The 24,103-nt window shown below is 34.4% G+C and overlaps 2 protein-coding genes across 4 annotated transcripts in view; one reads left to right on the top strand and one right to left on the bottom strand.

Annotated features, from left to right (window-relative positions):
• Positions 1 to 18,029, bottom strand: part of LOC126812357 (annexin A5) — a 27,133-nt gene extending 9,104 nt beyond the window's left edge. The window contains exons 1-9 of one of the 3 annotated variants that reach the window (XM_050538725.2): positions 17,898 to 18,029; positions 14,749 to 14,913; positions 11,721 to 11,747; positions 10,908 to 10,938; positions 3,923 to 4,399; positions 1,681 to 2,082; positions 1,052 to 1,146; positions 497 to 610; positions 106 to 196 (exon numbers count right to left, since the gene is read on the bottom strand). In XM_050538725.2, the coding sequence (XP_050394682.1) occupies positions 106 to 196; positions 497 to 610; positions 1,052 to 1,146; positions 1,681 to 2,082; positions 3,923 to 4,399; positions 10,908 to 10,938; positions 11,721 to 11,747; positions 14,749 to 14,892 (1,381 nt within the window). In that variant the 5' untranslated portion in view covers positions 14,893 to 14,913; positions 17,898 to 18,029. Of the gene's footprint in view, positions 1 to 105; positions 197 to 496; positions 611 to 1,051; positions 1,147 to 1,680; positions 2,083 to 3,922; positions 4,400 to 6,982; positions 7,717 to 10,907; positions 10,939 to 11,720; positions 11,748 to 14,748; positions 14,914 to 17,865 lie in introns of those variants that run through there. The other 2 variants (XM_050538724.2, XM_050538727.2) reach the window with 2 other exon arrangements.
• On the top strand, positions 17,982 to 24,089 carry LOC126812360 (protein FAM241B). Its single transcript, XM_050538730.2, has 3 exons — positions 17,982 to 18,139; positions 18,858 to 18,969; positions 22,360 to 24,089. Exons 2-3 carry the CDS (start codon positions 18,880 to 18,882, stop codon positions 22,738 to 22,740), a joined length of 471 nt encoding a protein of 156 aa, XP_050394687.1. The 5' UTR covers positions 17,982 to 18,139; positions 18,858 to 18,879; the 3' UTR covers positions 22,741 to 24,089.
• The last annotated feature ends 14 nt before the right edge of the window (positions 24,090 to 24,103 follow it).

Here is a 24,103-nt window from a genome sequence, read left to right as displayed (position 1 = left end):
CTTCATTAGCCCAGTCAGTGCATAAAAGTAGGATGTTAAACCCCTTTGAATTTCGAAGTCTGGATACATATTCCTTTGGCTGTTAGTATGGATAAAAGTACTTACTCTTTAAATAAGATTCCTTAATAAGATTTATCTCCTCATTATTTCTGGTACACAGTATTTCTATTAATACAGCATCTTTAGTTCCTGCACCCTACATAAACATCAATATCAACAATTTTAATCCACTGTTGGTAAATGTTTTTGTTCTTTCCCGTTATTTTTGTTTCGTAATTCAAAAAAGATAATATTTTTATTTCAATAATTGGCTTACACATCAGGGTCTTTAGCAATAGGAAGGAACCAGAGGACCTAGAGAAATGCCTAGATGTGGGGCAAGCTACACTACTCGTTGTAATGTACCAGATTGGGATCGAAAACATGCCACCTGAGTCAATTATTGACCACTCGTTACCTAACACAGCTTCAATAAATACACGAAAAAGAGTTTTACCTCTAGTGCTTTATGTAAAGACCATGCATCATAATAAGCTGGTGATTTAAACAAAGCCATTACAGCCTCACGTAATTCTCCACCCAATTCACTTTTTAAATCTTCTATCAAATCCTAAAATTGAAAATAAAACATATCAACAGACTGAGAGAGAGAGAGAGAGAGAGAGAGAGAGGGAGGTTAAACCTCCGCTCACTCCATACAAACCAGTGGCCATTTCTGGACTGTAGTGTATAGAAATCACAGCAACTAAGGATGAATAAAAGAGAGAGAAATGGGGGTTTAATCTCCACACAAACCAGGTCATTTCTGGACTAACATGGTAGAATTTGATTTCAATATTTGCTTACACATAGTGGTTGTTGGCAGTGGGAGGAAACCACTGACTCTCCTCCTTGTCATATAAAAGCTTAGGATAAAATCTATGATGACCTTTGGTTCTAAAGCACACTATCTAGACCACTGGATCACTTAACCACTCTGGTCGAATAAACTGCACGAGAATTCCTAAGAGCGCTAGTTATTGTTGAACTATCTTCATTAATAATTACTGACCTTGCCACACATGGTCTTAAAGAATTTTTCAATCTCTTGACGTTGAGAATTGGATCTATGACTGATCAGATTTATTATCCTGTCTTCATCAGTTCCTATAAAAATATCAAACACCAAAAAATATAGTACTAACCAAATGTATTCATCAGGATTAGCCACAAAAAAAGAGATGTTATTTCAGTGCTCTTATGTCACAATGAAACAAGCAACCATAAACTGTATCACAGATGACACCAGTTTCTTTCAGATCTCAATCTAATTCTTGCAGAATGGGGTTCAACATCCTACTTCTGTTTCAAATTCTGTAAAAGGCTCATGGCTCTTTTAAATGCACAGATATGTGTACACAGGTAACAGGACCTGTTTTTTGTCCCATCCAAATGGCTAGATGCTGTTCCTTGCCAGGGACTTCCTCCTACACCACTGACTTAAGGTGAACCCAATCGGAAAACCCCAGGAACTTTATCAACCAACACCAGGACTGACCCCATGACCTACCCCTTAACGAGCCTGTGTCTTACTCACTGAACCTCTGCAGCTCACGTGCTAAAGAGAAAAATATAATACACATTGTCATTGATTGGGAAGGAAATAGGTACTATCGGCTTTAGCTAATATATAATTCCTACCTGTTCCTTTCATACATTCTCTTAGAACTGTAACATCTGCTTCAGCAGAGAAGTCGGGAAAAGGCCTTACAGTCGGTTGGAAGCGCTCTGCCACTAACATTACTTGTTCCATTTGTTCTACTGGAACCAAAGGTTGCTCTTCATAATGGCCTTTAGGTTCCTTATGAGGTTTCTGAGGCTTCGTATCATCAAATGGTTGCTCTTCATAATTGCCTTTAGGTTCCTTATGAGGTTTCTGAGGCTTCGTATCATCGTGAGGTTTCTTAGGCTTCTTGGGCTTATCATCATCGTATTCATAGTCTTCTTCAACTTCTTCATAGTCTACTTCAACGTATTCTTTGTGAGGTTTTTTAGGTTTTTTGTGTTTCTTGTGTTTCTTTTTGAATTTAATTTCCACATTAACTAAAAGGAACAGGTTCTATAATGTTTAATAATATCAATGTCATTTCAAAGTGTACCCACCAGCAGTTTACAAACATTCTAGAGGCTACAGATCATAATTGAAGTCTCTAAGCTGTTAACAAGCTTTGATTACAAAAGGGAATAATTGCAGCCTATAAAATTTAGACATAACTCTGGAGGTGATCACTGAAAATGTCATCCATAGATAATGAATATGTTTTTTAAAGTTTCATCAAAATTGCATACCATCAGGGGTCATAATCCTGAAATTTACAGTCTGATATCGAAAGGAGCCGAGATGTGTGAGTTATAAACATGCATTTTGATTTTCATCAAAATCAAATACAGATTGTGGCCTATAGAGTGCCCACAACGTAAAAACATGATTTTTCGTACAATCAGGGCCCATAATCCATGAAGTTACACACCGATACATGCCAATATCGACTGGAATAGAAATCTTTGGGGATAAACCTATATTTCAAGTTTCATCAAAATCGGATAAAAATTGTGATCTGTAGAGTGTCCACAAACTGTGAACGGAAGGACAGACTTCCGGACAAAGAGGGAGAGGCAAGACAATATAGAAAGAGAGAGAGAGAGAGAAAATGGGTTTTAACGTCCATTTGACATAAATTTTACAGTATTTCTAATAGCCAGGTAGGCTTAAATATTAGGTCATCTGATCCATCAAAATAACATAAGTCTTAATGTACCTGGTATTTGTAAGAGAGAGAGAGAGAGAGAGAGAGAGAGAGGTTGTCCACTGGACACAAACTAGGTCCTTTCAGGACTAACATGGTTCAATTTTATTTCAATAATTTTCTTGCACATAGGGGTTTTTAGCAGTGGGAGGAAACAGGAGGACCCGGAGAAAACCCACAAGTTTGGACAGGTGACCCTACTCCTTGTCACGTACAAGCGGGGAATCGAAACCACACCAGTTGACTCAATGACAGACCTTATGATACAGCATGCACTCGCGCTTACCATTCGGCCATCCAAACCCTGCCCCTGCCAAAGTTTCTTTTCACTGAGGACAACCCATATATATCTATATATTGGATAACTGTAGTCTTTAGTTTGCTATCAAGAAAATATGAACAACATTAGATAAACTGGGTTGACAGCAATATACGACCACATTAAAATGTTGTTGTATAAAAGTTTCCATATTTACTAAGGGACAGGGGATTAGCCGAGATAAACAAAAAAAATATGAGCATCAGTATTCTTTAATAAACCACCTATATAAAGTATATCATTGAATCAATATATATCGTGATTCCCCTTCGCCTAATGCACTTGATAATAGGCCCTTCTAATTCATTATGGATTTTTCTACAAATCACAATTCATTTTTCTGCTATGTACTTGATACATCTAATTCATTATAAATCATTCTTCAAATCCTGACTGATTTCTGGTAAATAACAACATACATTGCCCTAAAACATATTTCCACCACACGTCCCCTACTAGAACACCACCATCAGCATGCATATTCACGGTCACAATTCGTTTGGTTTGGTGATCTGATGCAGTGCTAATGGTTTGCAGTTGATGGTGTGATTAGACATTGACATCCGACGTGGATAGGCCACACTATTTTGATCATTTCTGGAAGACTACAGACAGTCAGACTTTCCTTTTTTTTTACCTTGGCGGCAGGCAATCTCTTCCACTCCGACCTTTTTATAATGAGAAAGTCGACAGTAAATAAACGTCTGTTCAAGGGAAATAACTTCCAAGAAATACTTCTAAACTAAAATTACTAACAGAGTCACATGCCATACTACTGAAAAATTAACTGAAATGTAATAATGAAATGTGCACATACCAACAAGTCCTTTATCTTCCTCATGTTCTGACCCATCTTCAGAAGAAGAAGAAGACGATGATGATGATGATGATGAACTACTGTCTTCTTCCTCTTCCTGAGCTTCTTCCTCCTGCTCTCGAGCCTGTTCCTCTAGTTCTGGTGCTTCTTCTGCTTCCTCAAGTTCTTCTGTCAATTCCTCTGGGGCTTCTTCTTCTTCTTCCTGTTCTTTTTCCTCTGGCTCTGGTTCTTCTTCTTCCTCAGGCTCTGGTTCTGGTTCTTCTTCCTCAGGTTCAGGTTCTTCTTCTTCCTCAGGTTCTGGTTCTTCTTCCTCTTCCTCCGGCTCTGGTTCTTCCTCAGGTTCTGGTTCTTCTTCCTCTTCAGAGGATGAGCCATCTTCTTCAGGAGCTTCCTCCTCTGCTTGGGCTGTGTCATTTTCAGAGCTCTCTGCACTAATTTCTTCTTCATATGAAGATTCGTCCTCCGATTCAAAACCATCTAGTATAGAAAACAGATAAAATTTGTATATTAATTTTTGCATGTACGTTTTGAGGAAGTCATATTTTAAAATGCGTCAAGATTAATGTTTTTACATTGTATATTTTGCACTTTTAGAGTTTTCTAATAAATCAACATTGAATATGCAATGGCAGAAGCAAAAACTATTAAAAACTCTATATAATATGGTTTATTGTCATTGGCACCTGGATAATTCATGCAAGTTTCAACGAAACATCGAAAAATATCTGACACATGGAGTTTACACAAATTTTCAATGACAAGGAATAACTTTAATTACTATAGAGTTTAGACTTCGGACTAATGACTACCATAGCCAAATAAAAAAAAAATTGTTTTAAAATTTAAAAGAAAATGTTTCAATGCCTTGGGAAACACACTGTATTTTGTATATTTTGCACTTTTAGAGTTTTCTAATAAATCAACATTGAATATGCAATGGCAGAAGCAAAAACTATTAAAAACTCTATATAATATGGTTTATTGTCATTGGCACCTGGATAATTCATGCAAGTTTCAACGAAACATCGAAAAATATCTGACACATGGAGTTTACACAAATTTTCAATGACAAGGAATAACTTTAATTACTATAGAGTTTAGACTTCGGACTAATGACTACCATAGCCAAATAAAAAAAAAATTGTTTTAAAATTTAAAAGAAAATGTTTCAATGCCTTGGGAAACACACTGTATATTGTATATTTTGCACTTTTAGAGTTTTCTAATAAATCAACATTGAATATGCAATGGCAGAAGCAAAAACTATTAAAAACTCTATATAATATGGTTTATTGTCATTGGCACCTGGATAATTCATGCAAGTTTCAACGAAACATCGAAAAATATCTGACACATGGAGTTTACACAAATATTCAATGACAAGGAATAAATTTAATTACTATAGAGTTTAGACTTCGGACTAATGACTACCATAGCCAAATAAAAAAAAAATTGTTTTAAAATTTAAAAGAAAATGTTTCAATGCCTTGGGAAACACACTGGAAAAGCCTTACGGGGAAACCCTGAATTTCTTTACAGTTTCTCCTTATAACTTTTCTTGACAATCTACAAGAATTGATTGACAAGAATTTGATATTTTGTGTGCAAGATGAATATATTTTTAATTTGAAGTATTACTAAATTATTGAACATGCACTAATGCTTACCATAATATAACAAGGCAAGTCATTGTCTTATCTATTTTAACACTATATACCAAAGAAGGCTTTGAATGAATCAATGGTCACAATTGTGTTTCTCGAGGCTAATGCAAACTAACGGGAAAATAACAACAAAACATAGCACTGGCAAGCAAAGAATAATATGTCCACCCCAAACATTCACAAAATGTCTTGATCTTGAACACACAGGCAATAACTAATCTCAAAAAATGGTTTCAGAGGCAGAGCAGTAACCATGTGAAAAACTGATGTATGATTTTCAACTAGGACAATTCATCACAGGAATTCTTATGACTAGCCAAATGATTACAACTTTTCTGCTGGTTTTAAAATGAGTAGACCACATATTTGGTTTGTGTCAAATATAAAAATGTCAATCTTTTTTAATTGAAAAATTTACAAAAAGTCAATTTTGATATAAATATGATCTTGCATATCCACTGTCTCTTTTTTAGGCCACAAATAAATAAACAAACCAACTTCCGTTCAATCTTTCGAAATTAAAAATTTAATCATAATGATATGGTCCCATCAGTAATCAAATAAGCACGTTTAATCAACCATATTCAATACTCTTTTTGACCTAAATCAAAGAAATTTATATCTTTTAAATCTAATGAAAAAATTGTAGCCTGTTTACAAGAATTGTGGACGACTGGACAAGAATGAAATGTAGCCATACAAAAATAACATTAATAAGTAGGAACTAAAAATAAATAATTAAGAAATATGGGGAAAAGGAAAACAGCAATTACTCAACAATACTGACAGTTAAAAGCATTCTCAGTGTTAAAAGTTTTAGGATTAAATTAATTTCCAAAAAGAAGATGAGAAATGAATATATTGAAAATTCCAGTCAAATTACTTTATTCTGAGTGAATTTTCCGGTGTTTGAATTTTCGCAAGGCAGTCTCGATTGTCAAGTACCATTTGCTGTGATAATAAACAAAGTCTCGATCATCCATTTGACCATTAAGTTATTAAATAGCGAGGCCGTTCAATATCTAAGCCATCCAATGATAAAGAGAGATTTGGTTATAGTCTTGTCATATTAATAAATGTCTAAATAATAATTTTTATCACATTTGAAGTTAAAAAAAAAAAGCATGCAATAGGCAGATCTACCGCGAACATAATGCATCTTTAAGTGACACAATCTCTCTAAGTAATATCCTAAATAACGTTGTCTCGTAACAATTTTGAAATTTCATAATTACCATACTTTGGATCATCCTAAATTTTTGTTTTTCATAATTTAGTCACATCAATGACATTTAACACAATTGAATAATTGCAAATAACAAAAAGAACTTTGTAACAAAAAAGATTCTAGCACTACAAGTATTTATAATAGAATACAAAGATAAATCATAATTACATGCAGCATCATTTCCTCTACAGCTTTCAGTATAATACAAAACAAACATTCTATTCCTAACTTCACATAAACATTTAAATGCCCTTCAAGGAAATCCTCTGTGTATAATTTTAGACTGTCTGACATGACTCTTTTGATTCATGTCAAAGGAATCTATTATCTCAACCCTTCTGTTTTGTTGGACTAACCCATCACCTCAAATTCCCTCAAATCCTCAATGTAGTGTAATTGCCATGCCATAGTATCAAACCTTCTGATTTGTTTGACTAAACTCTCACCCACATTTCCCCTAAAATTCTTAATATAATGTATTTCACGTGACATAATAATCAACCCTTCTGTTTTGTTGGTATAACCCCTTCACTTCAAATTCCAGTGACTAGAATTCTTAATATAATGTAACTAATTCAATCTGATTAAAATACAGATCTATATTTCGTTTCGGTTTTTTATACTTTCGATGGCCTACACTACATGAAGATCTGACAAGTTATAGCGATAGGTCACATCAAGGGTCAAAAGACCGACTTTTGACCTATGACGTCAGACATTTGATTGACCAATCAGCATTGATGTTACTAGTGGATTACCCACAGTTCCGGGCAAAAAAGGTCAAACACTCGATTCGACAGACCATTTGATTGGCTGACCCCTCAATTCAAGCAGAACACGAGTTAAATAACAAGTCTTCCAGATCCAAGTGTAGTAAAGACAAGTAAAACGAAATTTTGAACTATAAATACGAAACGAAATAGGATCTGTGTTTTAACCAGATTGTAACTAATTTGGCAAAGTAATCACAAAAAACAATTTCATAAAATATAGAGGCAAAATTTATTCAATAAGAAAAATTTAACAATAGAAAAGATCATTTATAGAATATATTTATCATGATTGAAAGACTTATATAATGTATGCCTAAATATACTTAATATATATTAACAAAGGTCAAATTTAGCAGACGTATAAAGAATTCCCATTTATAACCCACACCACACAAGTCTTCGTCAGTACAGATAAAGGCTGTTTGCCTGTACAAACAAATGTGACTGTTCAGATTATGCTGGCTAGTTTATTGCATTAAAATTACATGACATGTTATTCATCTAATCTTTTGGTTAGGAAAAGAACAATATTATCTACAGCCATATCTCTGTACATCCAAGTGTGATGTTCAGACTAAGTTAGTAATTTATTGTATTAAAATGACACTACATGTTATTCAACTAATCTTGTAGTTGGGACAAGAAAATGATATTACCTAGCTGGTAAATGTATGAGACCTGTGTTATACTACTGTCTATGAATGTGTATTATAAATCAAGAACAGACAGGGAGATGTGAATTTTATATCCAAACATGCTAAATTTACTGGGATAAATTTGTATGCATATTGGCCAAGTTATAACTCAATAATCAAACATAGGCAGTTATTGTTCATGTTAAAGGAGCTAAATCGCTAATATTTGGGACCTAGAAATTGACAAAAATGGGTAGCAACGCATATAATAATGTAATATGAATGTATATAAACTGATTTACATTCAATCGTTTCTATTTTTACTGTAATTTCTAATCAGTTATGTTCGGCGAAATACGCCACAAGTCTCATGTGAATGGCAATCTTTAGCGTCTGGTTTTTCAAGTCTACACCGATGGTATTTATTGCGCATGCTCTCCAGATAAAAATAAAGCGTCACCATTTGACATGACTTGTGGAATATGTCTAGCCCTGTTCTTTGAGTCCCTTGTTCCAAATGGCGCTGATATGCATTATGGTACACGATTAGTGTACCAATGGTAAAATGTTTATTTTGTCTTGAATATTGGATATCAGAAGCCTACCCTTTCCCGGTAAGATTACAACATCAATGTTGATTTGAAATGACAAATAATTCGTGTTTTCAATGAGTAAGATTTTTGATGATATTGAGTTAGAGACTTAGCTACTTTAATCAAACAATTTGCTAGTTATTGCATAAAAATTACATAACGGGTTAATCTATTAATCTTTTGGTTAAGAAAAAGTAACTCAACAATCTGCTCAAATAACATTAGAAACCTGATTTGTTAAAACAATAAATTAAACAGAAACAACAATTAAGGTCATGTATAATTAATGTAAAATGTAAGGAAATTCTGTAAAACATGAATTTTTTATGAGCTAACCATGGAGAATAAAAATGCATCATGTCAACTTTGCCCAGGGGCTTTCTTCTGCTAAATTCAAATATAAATCACCACTTTGCTTTTCGGTAGCTATAAGCTATAATGTTCTATATGAGGACCTGTGTGTTGCAGGAATTTCATTTCAAAATTTTGCCAGGTGGCCAATTCTTGACGTATTTACTTGAGATGGACACTTTTTAGCCTTATCCCACTTTTTATATACTTTTTAGTCTTTTTACACATAAAAACTGTATTTATTATATTTTATGGTAGAATTCTTTGAAATTCTAATTTTTTCATGACATGTAAATTGATGGACAAATTGATTGAAACAAGATCCCCGGCCATTCAAACATTGGGCATTAATTTCAAACAAGCAATAATTTCATGTTTTACAGTATAATAGTAGGTAGTTAATCAATTTGGCAAGGATTCCTTACTGGCATTAAACTGAGTCATATAATTTAATATTTTAGCCTTTTTCAATAGTGTACAATGTATACTAATCGGCAAATCTTTAACAATACACAGAGCAATGAGGTGATAATACATGTACATTCATTTTGCTTGAACAATTTAACAAGAATATACTATTTGATCAAATCGATAAAGCTTTAATTTTGTTCTTTGTGCAGATATACATGTGCGGTGTACGCTATCTAATCTAACAAAAATAAATTTCGATCAAATAATAATACTTCACTCTAATCTATAACATTGATTTAATAGAAAATTCATTGGCAGCCGATGATTCTCATTCTAGATATTGAGGTTATAAATAATGGTGGTTTATCTTCATAAATAGTCTGTATAAGCACCATGTTGTACCACTGTCTTCTTTTACTAATGAGGATATGCTAAGAAAAGAAAATATATTTTAATTGATACCTAAGTGCATGTATTATATTCATAATAGAAAGTTAATGTAAAAATATGTCTAGCTGTACTGGAAAACTTGATACCTAAATGCATGTCTATGTACTATGTATACAATGTAAATAACTGAAAATGTATATATCTGACTGGATTTCAAAGATATGTAGTCAAAAACTTGTTATGCCTAAATTTGAATATGATTCGTCATGTTTTGGTGTCCAATTGGACATATTCCTGGTCAGACTTTTGCTGATCCATGTAGGATGTGATTTTGAAGAACAAAAAAAGGCTGGGCACCCCTGCTTTAAAGGATCCTTGATAATAATGTCTTATTAATATACATGTTAAATACAAAATCAGATTGCTTATAGTACATGTAAAAAAGTATCTTACTAGGTGGATATCCTGGTGCATTACTTGGTGGTGGACACTGTCCAGGAGCAGCTTATGAAAATAGAAGTTGCTCTCATTTGTATTCATGCAAGTATCAAAATGAATTTATCAGTAAATGAAAAGATTTACTCAATATATACTCAAGAAGCATCAAAGTAAAAATAACTATCAATTTAAATTGAACAGACATCAATCATTTAAATTTTTGAACAATATGGTAGTTTAAAATTAATTAATAGAAAAGACAGAAATATTAAATTCAGAATATCATACTTACTGAAACCACCTGGATTATACTGTTGTTGTTGAGGAGGAGGGTAACCACCCGGAACATTACTGGGTGGATAACCTCCTGGAACGCTACCGGCTGGATAACCTGAAGGAGGAGGGGCATAACCAGCAGGGGGTGGATAATGTCCTCCCTGTTGGTGAGGGTATGGATTAGTAACATTATGATGAACAGCGCCTCCCTGGTGAGGATAATTACCTTGAGCACAATATCCTGGAGTCTTCCATGGCTACAAAACAAAAATTAATAAATAAGGTTTTATTTATATTTCCAAACAAGCATACAATTTCAACATTCTGCATTTCTACATAATACCTTATAATAGTTTAAAAATAGATAATGTTAAACAAATAATATATTGAAAATTTCAAACTACTTTACTTTGAGCGATCCAACCTCGTGGGTTTTCTCCGGGTCCTCTGGTTTCCTCCCACTGCTAAAGACCCCTATGCGCAAGCGAATTATTGAAATAAAATTAAACCATGAGTTAGTCCCGAAATGACCTAGTTTGTGTCGAGTGGACGTTAAACCCCATTTCTCTCTCTCTCTCACTTTGAGCGAACTTATGAATGTTTGAGGTTCTGACATTAAATAGCGTAAATATTCCTGATTATCAAACCCCATTGCTATGACAATATTAATAAACGAAGTCTCGATTTTCCATTTCAAAATATAGTGAAGACATGGCAAACACTGTCTAATCCACTTAATATCTCAGCCATCCAATGGTCTAGAGAGTTGATAATAGCTTTGTCATATGGATAAATTTCTAAATAATAATTTATATAACAGTTGCCTACTTTTAAAAAGAGAGTGATTACCTTTTCTTAATTAACTAGTTAGATTTGTTCTGCTAGCACATTTAAAAAGAGAGTGAGCCCTTTTCTTAACTAACTAGCTATGTCCATGCTAGAGTGATCTTTCACACTATATATTTTTTTCTATAGCCAGATTTGTTCTGCTAGCACATTAAATATTTTTTATACCCAAGATGTAAAGTTAAAAACTTACAGCTACTGAACCAGCAGGTATCTTTCCCTGAAAAAAGTTTTAAATATTCCGTTTAAGAGATAGAAGATTTAGATAAAGAGCTGTCGGTTGTATCTATAATAGTTCAAAAATAGATAATAAAAAAAGAATATATTGAAAACTTAAGTAAAATTAATTTATTCTGAGCAAAGTAATAAATGTTTCAAGTTTTGACAAGAAATAGCCTAAATTGTGTCCGCTTATTGCGGATTGAAAATTCTTGATTGTCAAGTAGACAAGTACTATTGCCACGATAATAAACAAAGTCTTGATATTCAGTCCTTCAATAGGCTATCACCGTGAATGCCACCATATTATCATTTAACATAGATATGGTGGGTATGATCTAGAGAGTTGATTATGGGCTTGTCATGTGAATAAATGTCTAAATCATAATTTAAACAGCATTTGAAGTCAGACGTCTGCAATAGGCAAATTAACTCTTGCATAATGTTTTTACCTCAGTTTTACAGAATATATTTTTTTCAAATAAATTGCTTCAAATGCAACTATAGGTATTAGTAAAACATATTTTTTTTTCAAATAAATTGCTACGTGCAACTAGGTATTTAGTAAAACATGGTTGTTTAGTTCTAGAGAACAGCTCTATAATCAAGTGTAAAGTAGGCACATCTATTCGCTGTTCCACCATGTGGTACATGATTGAACATTCTGGAATCCAATTCACTCAGTCCCATGGAACAAAGCAGAATTGAAGGCAACTTATGAAGAATGCATGTGCCAACCCAATACAAAAACATCTTAAGGCTATTGATTGTCATTTGATAGATTTTGAATCCTTTTCAAATTACAACTATGCGCATGTTGAATCTCATACAGGAATCTCTGTCCAAAAAGTGAGTATTTACTAAGATATGATAAACTGAATCTATCCAGTCTCAGTCATTAATACCCTTCCAACGTTGTCACTCCTTACCCATCTTAAACTATCATGTATTCTAGGGCCAAATGCTGCACTCATTGTTCACAACTTCTTGTTGTAAGATAAGGTCCCGATTTTCACAACGAATTCTCAGATTTCAGTTAAAAATTTTCTCAGAATTGTTTGCCTTATTTTAACTTATATATCCCTTTATAAAACTTTTGTATCAAATACATCAATAAAAAACTATGTGCAAAGTTTTGTGTTTCTGGATCAAAGATATTTCTTATAAACAGAGATTGAAAGTTAACTTGGGGCCAGGAATGACACTCTGTATGTCTGATTTCTGAAATCCGGTTCAGTGCTGCTTGCAGGTCAAATCATTATTCTTTTTTTTTTCTTCTTTTTTTTTTTTGCAGACTTTTTACGAAAAAGAACATACTCTATACAAATAGAGCTTAATGAATTGTTAAATCTTTAAAAATGTTATCAGGATGAGACGTCATAGACGAAAATAGATCAATATTAGACATTAAAGGAAACTTTTTATTTGAATGCGGTTTTCAACAATTGGAAGGTGTTCGTAATTCACAAGTTTAAGCTCAAAATTCAAAACTCTGTAACTTTTTTATTTTTGAAGAATTCAACTTGAAACTATCAGAATCTGTTACAAAAGGGTAGATTACGCCAGACATGTCAATAATATTTTCCGATTATCCCCCTTCTGAAAACGAGGAAAAATTTCAACTTTTATAATTTTGCATTTTTTAAAAATATTTGTCACAAGGAGTCGTCTATTTACTATTAGCAATCAATCGCTTGTATTAGAATTTTGATATTTGACCTAGATTTTTTATGTGATGTCATAAAATTGAAGGGGTTTTTATTAAAATGTGTAAAACCTTGAAATCAGGTAAAATGTTAATGGTAAACGATTAATTGGGTCATTTTGTACTTATTCTCAAAGTTTTCTCAAAATCGGTTTGTAAAGAAAGGTTCTGTGCAAAACATAATATGAATCAGACCGTTCAGAATTATGCTGAAATAGCCTTCATGGATGGTCTAGCACAAATGACATCATCTGTGGATGTGGTTTAGGTTTCGGGTAAGGTCAAGGGTTAGGGTTAGGGTTGGCTCTAACCTTGTTTACCCTAACCTTAAACCACACTCCACATATGACGTCATATTTGCTAAACCGTCTCCGATACTCAACATGATGGAGAGTCTGGGCGACCTTAAGTTATCATGATTTCTTGACTATGGTCGAACTAATTGAATCCGAATTTCATTTAGTCCAAACCATAGTCCGAAAATACTGAACCATGCTATTCAATTAAACTGATTTAGGATGCAAACAAAAAAGTCCATCCCCTTGATCAGACCATATTAAGGGAACCATGGGATCTAGTCGTTGGTTTGGGATTAAAAGGGAGATCCTGTGTACACATTGATGACCGGCGTGTACGTAAAAGAACCCTAGAAAGATGGAATTCAAAATAAGATGAGGCGGTTGCATTGCGGTCCACACAAAATATTTCCCTCATAGCACACTGCACATGTGTGTGTTCATTAACCCGGTCGAGTTGTCTATGGTCTGTAACTGAGTCAAGATGGGTGGTTTCAATCCTAAACTTGCATGTGACATGGAGTAGGGTCCCCTGCCAAACCTTGTAAGTTTTCTCTGTTATCTTTCCACTGGTAAAGACTCTATGTGCAAGCAAATCAATGAATAAAGTGCACCATGTTAGTCCCGAAATGACCTAGTTTGTGTCAAATGGCCGTTAAACTCCACTCCTATCTCACTCATTAGCCATGTGGATACAGAAAATCACCAACCCTTTTCTTTAAAATTCGGCTTTTAAAAATTAATGAACCCCATTCCCCAACCAACACACAGTTATCCCACATTTGAAATTATTTTGTAGTCAGAGGGTAATTATCAATTGGAGTAGATTTTAGCATGAATTAAGTTGTGAAAAATTACACATTGTCTGAGAAATGTAAATGCCAATCAGTGGATTTAAACATTTTTGTCTCATTTCATGAATCTTCTATTACATGAAAGTTATCAGAACGGAAAGAACTGTGACAGAACTTGTCATTTGAAATGCAGCGAAGTGACAATACCTTTTTATAGTCTTTCTTCCATTTCTTCATCCTCTTACGTTCATGTTTTGGAAGATGTTTGTACTCATCATCCGAAGAATCCGAACTTGAACTGCTGCTACTACTGCTCCTATGGCCATGTTTATGATGCTTATGTTTAGGCATCTTGCTACTGTCTCAAACTATCTGTAAATAATACAAATGAAACAAGGTGAACAGTCTAGATCTTTACTAGGACAACCGTTCATGCGTGTCACCTACGTAGATAAAAAAAGTGGCATTACATATTCTTCTACCTAAACTGAATATACAGAATCTTCTAAACTGAATACATGTAATATACTCTTCTTAACATATTTCCAAAAAAAGAATGTTCACAATAATCAAAATTGGACAATACCAAAAAATGTGTTTCTAATACAATTTAAATGCATAAAAACATTATACAACTTAATTTGTGTCAGTGGGTCAAATTTTTTAAAATCACAAACATGTAGTCTATAATGTGTAGCATTTAAATAAATCACCCTAACCTTAAACAGACCATAAACTTCGTAATATGTAGTATGCTTGAATGCATCTTTTGCATTAGTCATCAGAATATACCTTCACCTTTACATAGAAAATCGCATACCAAAAGAGCTTGTGGACATGTGTATCAAATGCATGTACATAATAAATATGTCTAACGAAGCCAATATCAAAGTAATGTTTGCTTCTAACCATGTTCATATAGCATCTATATGTTTCTTGATTTTACACGAGCCAGTAGCCACGGGGGGGGCTATGGGGGGCTTAGCCCCCCCCGAAAATCGAATTAGCCCCCCCTAATATTTTGCCAAAAATAATGATTTCTTTGGAGCGTTCTTAGCCGGCCACATCCTCAGCCCCTCAAAAAATTCCGTAGCCCCACCAAATTTTAAGAACTGGCTATGGGCCCGATTTTACAATTTCCAGAACATTACATTCTGAAGATATAGTGATATTTTTTATTACTTAGAGAAATAATATTAGTACATGAAAGGTACTGATCCACGTCGATACTATAAACTAGCAGTTGTTATTGTTGTTCTTATTGTTTAACATCCACTTCCACCAAGGGTGATGTTGCAGATAAGTTGTCTTATTTTCATTATCTTAGGGCACATGTTGGGGTCTTTATTGTGGGAGGAAACCAGGGTACCCGGAGTAAACCCACGAGGTTGAGAAGGCGCCCCTATCTCCAAGCCACATAAGCTCACACCAGGGATCGAAACCACGTCCGCAAGCCAGAGGTGACCAACCAGCAGGAGCTCAAAGCGCAACACTCTAAGGCCACTAGGCCATCCCAACCCCCCTAGAGTTCAGCAGACAAGATTTTTCAATTTATCCATGTAATTAAAGAGCACATAAAATGACCAAACAAAATTATATGTACGTGTACCATATTCGCTTTACAATTTCACACCTATCTGATTCAAATTATTTGATATATGGCTGTTTATGTGTCAACCGCTCTAAAACACTTTTCAATTTTCCAATTACAACCTTAATTCGGTTGAAGTCATAGGCACTGATCATATCATACACACAAATGTTTGTTGGTGGTCCAATTAATATATTGACTGAACTAATCATTATACAAATAAGTAAACACTATATAAGACAGAAGCATTGCTACAAGTGGACCTATCATCTTGAATTGTTATAGACTACAAACATGTGATTCGAAAATTTTAAAGTGAATTTTAAAATGCCTTTTGCTATTGCGAGTTGTGGAATTCCAGCAAAAAAAGGGACATACTGTGCCTTTTTCTAATACACAGCAGTATCTCGTCAATACCTATTCATATCACTTCAATTAAGATTTGATTTCTTAAAGGGCACATAAGATGGATGACATTACTTTTTAGTACGTATAGCCAATGGTTACTACATCCACTTTACGGCAAGTTCACATTAATCTGATTAAAATTAATTCAGCTATCTTCAATCAAAGTCGCAAAAAGAGACCTCCCATAAGAACAACTTTGCCAATTATCGAAAACCTTCTTTATCCCCTCAGACACCAGTGATGTCACAGTGACCGAATGCATATTCGGAATGTTTATTCCTTAATTACCTATATACAGCCAGCGTGTGTATTCATTAACACCTGACTGATTCCTTAATCCCCTAATTAAATAAAATAATTGACGACGGAATAATTTGTTTTGTAATTTATTTTAATCTAAGACCCAATTTAGCATTTGTTTCATAATGTCCCGCCCTCTCTTTTCACATCAGCGATTTTAAAACTGTGTTTTAAAGTGACTTTTTGAAAAGAGTCCCTCTACCATCTTGTGCAGTCCAAACGATTTGAGATACATTTCCGCCAGAAGAATATTGTGGTTCTAAGTTCCCCGAGTAAAAGAGTACAGAAGTAAAAAGATGTGTTCATGCCAATGTATCATAAAAGTCAAAAATGACTTCATTACTCCGAAATAGACCATAAAAATGAAATATGAAAAAATAACTCAATATATGTTAGAATTAACAGTACAAATAAATGTTGTTGTTGTTAACCATCTAAATCGAATAACAGATTGAGAAGGGTCATCTAACTATCTTTGTGTATTAATAATAATATGGCAAGTGTAGTGTCATTAATATCTGTCATTAATCATTATATCAGTCCAACCAATATCTTTTATATCATTTGAACTGCAAATCAACAAACAAAAAGAAGTCTCTAAGATTCCACTTTAAAAATATTTTTTCTTATGATTATAAAACTCTAAAAACTGAGATTTCTGCTTTAAGTTTTAATTGACAATAAGTGTCGCCAAACAAAAGTATGTGGTGTTACTTCTATATACAAACTTTTATTTTACTTTGTATGACACACTCTGAAAACTCTGAGGACTCCTTTATGTGTCGCAATAATTGTTAGCAATTTAAGGTCAAGTACCTGACCTGGAAATCAGTCAAAACCGGTTTAGCTGTCACCCAACTGGACACTTTAAAAATTATTAATTAACAATTATTAGCCTTAGGCCTATTGTTTTTGCTTTTGGTATTGATAACATAGGCCTATATATATACAGATCGTTATTTACAATCTACAAAACAACAATCATCAGAAGTTGTGACACATGAAACATATCCATGTACATTTACCTGAACTTGCTAAAGATTAATTACCCTCTCACCCTTTTCACAAAATTCCACCTGGCAAATTAATAGCCTTGATCCACCAGTATTGATATTTGTGCGCTTTCCGATTGCGCTTTAGCGAATTATTACATGGCACGCCCACCACAAGGGACGGTACTCTATCGTAAAACAAACGTCCGGATAGATAACTGTACCTTATGTTTACAATGACGTGTTGATTGTATTTAATGAAAATATTGTTGTTTATTTCAATTTACATGTAATTAACAGTTAAGAGGTGAAATATCAGTATCCTAAAGCTAATTGTGCTATTTTATTACTAAGACATTTCGGTCCGTGTATCATAAGTAGTGGTACACTTCCAAACAAAAAAAAAAAGAGTTTGATAAATTGATATTTATTAGACAGTGTCCAAGTTCAGATTTGCTGTTTTTACTTTCAGAAATTGAGTAAAGTAAGGAACAAAGAAAGTCCATTGCACAGGGACTCCAGTTGATAATCTTAGTTGTTAAGTTTCCCATTATTTTTCCAGATGTTATATTGTGATGGAACACTGTGCATGTTACTGTTGGGTCCCTGTTGTAGGCTACTGTAGAACACTTACTTTGTTTGATTCCTTTTGATAATTTGGTCTAACATATCCACTGTATGTCTAATGGCTGGTTATCTACACCTGTTATCTATGCAAATCGTAGGTTCGTCCTTTTTAAAGACACCAGTACCCAGAGAAAACCCACAAGATTAGGCATACATAGTGTATGCATGTTTTCATCAGCCCAGTCTGCCAGTCGGTGCAGAATCAAAAGTAGGACGTTCGACCCCCATTTCATTTCATGTATCCAAGGCCCAAATATTGCAACCATTGTTTACCTCCTAAATAAGGATGAAATATGTTTACTCACTCTAAGTACATTCGTATGTAATATTACACTTTTTAAAAGCATGTAATTATTGTTGTGCGTAACTCTATTAAACCTTTTTTATTTTTTGTTTAGAATTTTGTGGACATTCATAAAAATGGTGAGAATATCTAGTACTGGAGAAATACTTCCGGATGATCCACAGCCACGTAATAGAGGAAGTGGAGATGCTCCTCAACAGAGACAGGTACGTGAGCTTTACAGAAAAAAACTATTTCACTTCATTTCTACAACTGGGAATTTATTGATCATTTTGTTCCAAGCTAAGAAGCCGCAGTAGCTGCTCGCAAACCTGGAGGTCCCATTTTCAATCCTGGTGTTGGCCAAGAAAGTTCATCAGGATTTTCCGGCGTGGATTCCCCTAATCAGAACTGTCTGGCAAAGGACAATATATAGTCGCTCGGATGGCACGAAACACCAAGGTCCCGTGTTACACATTGGTGTGCACGTAAAAGAGCCCTTGACAGTTGGAATTCGAAATAAGAGTAGGAGTCCTCCATGTTTATAAAATTGAGCGGGAGCCACAAAAAGCTCATGCCAATTTCAAAGATAGGTTGCCTGGCAACGAAACATACGCCCACAGCAGCTAAATCGTCCGGGCAGTCAACAAGTGTTGTCGAATATTTTGACTTCTTTCGGTAATGAAACATTTATAATACACTCATTAAGTAATTATCAGAAAACCATTAGAATTTGTTTGGTTTTTAATATCATGGATTTAGCTGTTCAAGTCATAAAAATTCATTGAAAATCAATATACTTGTTCGTCTCAAGCTCTTAAACTCTGTGTATCAATCTGAAGTCAATCGGATGATAACTTTAGCCTCTAGAGTGTCACAAGATTTTTCAAAGTGATCAAGGGCCATAACTGTGACAGTAATTATCGAAAATCACTGAAAATGAATAGACTTCTTTGTCTCATGACCTTAAACACTGTGTATAAATTTAAAGTCAACCGGATATTGACTTTGGCCTCTAGAGCGTCCACAAGATTTTTCAACATGATCAAGGGCCATAACTCTGGCAGTAAATATCGAAAATCACTGAGAATGAATAGACTTCATCTCATGACCCTAAACACTGTGTATAAATTTAAAGTCAATCGGATATTAACTTTAGCCTTCAGAGTGTCCAAAAGATTTTTCAAAGTGATCAAGGGCCATAACTCTCGCAGTACTTATCGTAAATCGCTGAAAATCAATAGGCTGCTTCGTCTCATGACCTTAAGCACTGTGTATAAATTTAAAGCCAATCGGATACTAACTTTGGCCTCTAGAGAGTTCACAAGATTTTTTTGAAGTGATCAAGGGCCATAACTCTGGCAATAATTATCGAAAATCACTGAAAATGAATAGACTTCTTCGTCTCATGACCTTAAACACTGTGTAAAAATTTAAAGTCAATCGGATATTGACTTTAGCCTCTAGAGCGTCCACAAGATTTTTCAAAGTGATCAAGGGCCAGAACTCTGGCAGTAATTATCTGAAATCGCTGAAAATCAATAGGCTTCTTCGTCTCATGACCTTAAACACTGTGTATAAATTTAAAGTCAATCAGATATTAACTTTGGCCTTTAGAGCGTCCACAAGATTTTTTGAAGTGATCAAGGGCCATAACTCTGGCAGTAATTATCGAAAATCGCTGAAAATGAATAGACTTCTTTGTCTCATGACCTTAAACACTGAGTTTAAATTTAAAGTCAATCGGATATTAACTTTAGCCTCTAGAGCATCCACAAGATTTTTCAAAGTGATCAAGGGCCATAACTCTGGCAGTAATTATCTGAAATCGTTGAAAATCAATAGGCTTCATCGTCTCAAGACCTTAAACACTGTGTATAAATTTAAAGTCAATCGGATATTAACTTTGACCTGTAGAGCGTCCACAAGACTTTTTTAAGTGATCAAGGGCCATAACTCTGGCAGTAATTATCGGAAATCAATGAAAATCAATAGGCTTCTTCGTCTCATGACCTTAAACACTGTGTATAAATTTAAAGTCAATCAGATATTAACTTTGGCCTTTAGAGCATCCACAAGATTTTTTGAAGTGATCAAGGGCCATAACTCTGGCAGTAATTATTGGAAATCGCTGAAAATCAATAGGCTTCTTCGTCTCATGACCTTAAACACTGTGTATAAATTTAAAATCAATCGGATATTAACTTTGGCCTTTATAACGTCCACAAGATTTTTTGAAGTGATCAAGGGCCATAACTCTGGCAGTAATTATTGGAAATTGCTGAAAATCAATAGGCTTCTTCGTCTCATGACCTTAAACACTGTGTATAACGTTAACGTCAATTGGATATTAACTTTGACCTCTAGAGCGTCCACAAGATTTTTTGAAGTGATCAAGGGCCATAACTCTGGCAGTAATTATCGGAAATCGCTGAAAATCAATAGGCTTCTTCGCATCATGACCTTAAACACTGTGTATAAATTTAAAGTCAATCGGATATTAACTTTAGCCTCTAGAGCGTCCATAAGATTTTTTGAAGTGATCAAGGGCCATAACTCTGGCAGTAATTATCGGAAATCGCTGAAAATCAATAGGCTTCTTCTCTTCATGGCCTTAAACACTGTATATAAATTTAAAGTCAATCGGATATTAACTTTAGCCTCTATAGCGTCCACAAGCAATTGTGGACGCCGGACCAACGGACGTAAGGGGGCGACGACAATATACGACCACATTTCAATGTGGGCGTATAAAAATGAGAAAAGAACTGCTGTGAAAAATTATATTGCAAGAGTAATTCTACATTTTCTTGAATTAAGGAGAGCCAAATTGTATTTATGCTTTAGTCTTGTTTAATATTTGGTGAATATGGCAGCGTCAGAATCATCATCATGGAAACTGATAGCTCGAAAGTATGCAGTTTAAAAATAAAAAAAAACTGGAAGTAGTTTATTAATTTCAATTTAGCGATTTAGCTAATTTGCAGGAGTCTTTAATGGCTCCTGTGATGGAAAGTCGAGAGGAGCAGGAGGGAAAAGCGCACATTAAAAATGAAGGACTGGAGTAGGTTATAACCTCGCTGTCCGACCAAAATTTCCACCAAAGCACATGGCATGGCGTATGCGACGTATTCCTGTATTCATCATCTTCAATAGAAATTGATCTCCCTTTAACTCAATACATCTTATCAAGCCCTTCATGTAATACCCTGCATATTTTGGCACTATTTGTCTGTCCATCTGTCTGTCCGTCCGTCACACTTTTTGGGACACAATAACTCTCTTTCTAATTGAGCTAGAATGTTCAAACTTCTTTCGATTGGCTACTGACCCAGCTGGGAAGCCAATCGGGTTCCTCGATCATCGCGAATACAATTTATTTAAAACTAACACAATTGTGAAGAGCTGCACTTCGATTCACTCCCATTCTCAAAATATTGCTAGTCAGGCTTTCTTGAGAATTAGGTTGACTGAAAACAATAGAAGTTAGAAACGAAATAATAAGCAAAATATATGAATATTTAAGCCGACTTACCTTTCTGCATTTTCTGTGCCCTGTCACAATTTTGAAAATACTCCCGTGTTTTTTTTTATTAATTATAATATTTCTCTTTCAGGGCTCTGTTCGACATGAGAATTATAACGAACAGGAACAACAAGAAATGCAGGGTGAAGGAGGACAAGTTTCTATATTTGATAGTTTAAATCAACGGCTGCTTGCATTAGGCTTACCAAGATGGAATGCTGGACCTTACGTAATTGAACCAATAGTATCTGTGGCTTTCTTATTAGCAGGATTATTTTTAGGTATACCTGGACTACTAATGGGACTTGTTCTATTTGGCGTTGTAAAACTTAGCCAGAGTGGAGGTATTCCAGGTCAAGATTTAATATTTGGACTGGGTCGTAATCAAAATCAGAACACAAATCATCGAAATCCTGGAAATAATAGAAAACCAAGAGGTGGGGGAGGTGGTCATAGATTAGGAAGAACGTAATTCAGCTTTCAATTATGGTGTAAATAGAATCTATAAAATCAGATTATTTAGGCCACATTAAAAAAATATTTTGGTTCTCAGATAATCCTGTGTCACTTAAATATAAAAACAGTCTCATTAATTAACACACGTAAATATTTCAGCCCAGTTATTGGAAATAATTCAATAAAAAAGTCTACAACCTTGTTAAATGTTAGTGATAATCATAAATGATACTGGATAATCATACATTCTTATAAACAACATGAAGAAATGTGATGTTTATGAGAATCCATTTAGCCCAGTAGTGATCTTTTGACAAAATAAAAACACAAAATAGGATTTTTAAGTAAGGATACTCTGAGAACAAGTTATTTTTTTGTATGGCCTTGTGCTCAAATATACAAAGCATCTCCATCATTGTTGAAAAAAAGAGACCAGTCAATTGTTTATAGACCGTTTATTAACATTTTTTCACAGGCACTTGAAGGGATTAAAATAAAACTTCTTACTACTGCTTGACTATATATATAAGAAGGTATTTCAGCCGCCATCTTTGTTTTCACGTCTTCAAGGCATTACGTCTGCTAACATCTCACAATACTCACTAGTTCTAACACTACCCGTCGTTTTTATTGCCAACGAGACCTTATTTTATCATTATTCAGCTTCCGATGTAATTAAATTGGCCATTTAACAGCGTTATTAATTACAAATCAAACGTGAAGCGCTGTCACTTGCCGAAATTTGTCTTCATCAGCCCGGAAATAAGTTTAGTTTGTAGCAGTCTGTATCACCCAGTCCCTCATAAACCTATCCGTTACTCGAAATTTTCCTAGGAACTGGGTGATCCAGTCTGCACCTGCGGTGCGGCCTCGCTTCGTAGGCTCGATCATTTACCGACCAAATTTCGAGTAACGGATACGTTTATAAGGGACTGGGTGATACAGACTGCTACAAACTAAACTTAGGCCTCGTTGGCAATAATAACGACGGGTAGTGTTAGAACTAGTGAGTATTGTGAGATGTTAGCAGACGAAATGCCTTGAAGACGTGAAAACAAAGATGGCGGCTGAAATACCTTCTTATATACTATAATATATAGCCAAGCAGTAGTAAGAAGTTTTATTTTAATCCCTTCAAGTGCCTGTGCATTTTTAATATAAATATATATAAATAACAATTTCCATTGTAAATATTTGTATAAATGTTTAAACCATCTGAATCAATTTCATGCTTTGGCTTATGTTAGATCTAGTCCAACTTATACATGTAGTTATCAACTGAACTCCCTTGTGAGTTATTTCATGTTTATCATTTTAATGTATCCTTATAACAAAAAGTTGTAAATATATATTTCTTACACATCACCTCATTTTTTTTT

The sequence above is a fragment of the Patella vulgata genome, chromosome 2, assembly GCF_932274485.2.
Source record: "Patella vulgata chromosome 2, xgPatVulg1.2, whole genome shotgun sequence".
In the NCBI taxonomy this organism is placed as follows: domain Eukaryota; kingdom Metazoa; phylum Mollusca; class Gastropoda; family Patellidae; genus Patella; species Patella vulgata.
Note: the sequence above shows the minus strand (reverse complement) of the source record. Positions and strands in the feature narration are given on the sequence as shown.

What these genes read in the sequence shown, in the direction of transcription:
- LOC126812360 (XM_050538730.2), top strand. Translation starts at nt 18,880, where the DNA reads ATGGTGAGAATATCTAGTACTGGAGAAATACTTCCGGATGATCCACAG. An exon ending in ATGCTCCTCAACAGAGACAG is followed by an intron (nt 18,970 to 22,359) that starts GTACGTGAGCTT and finishes TTTCTCTTTCAG; the next exon opens with GGCTCTGTTCGACATGAGAA.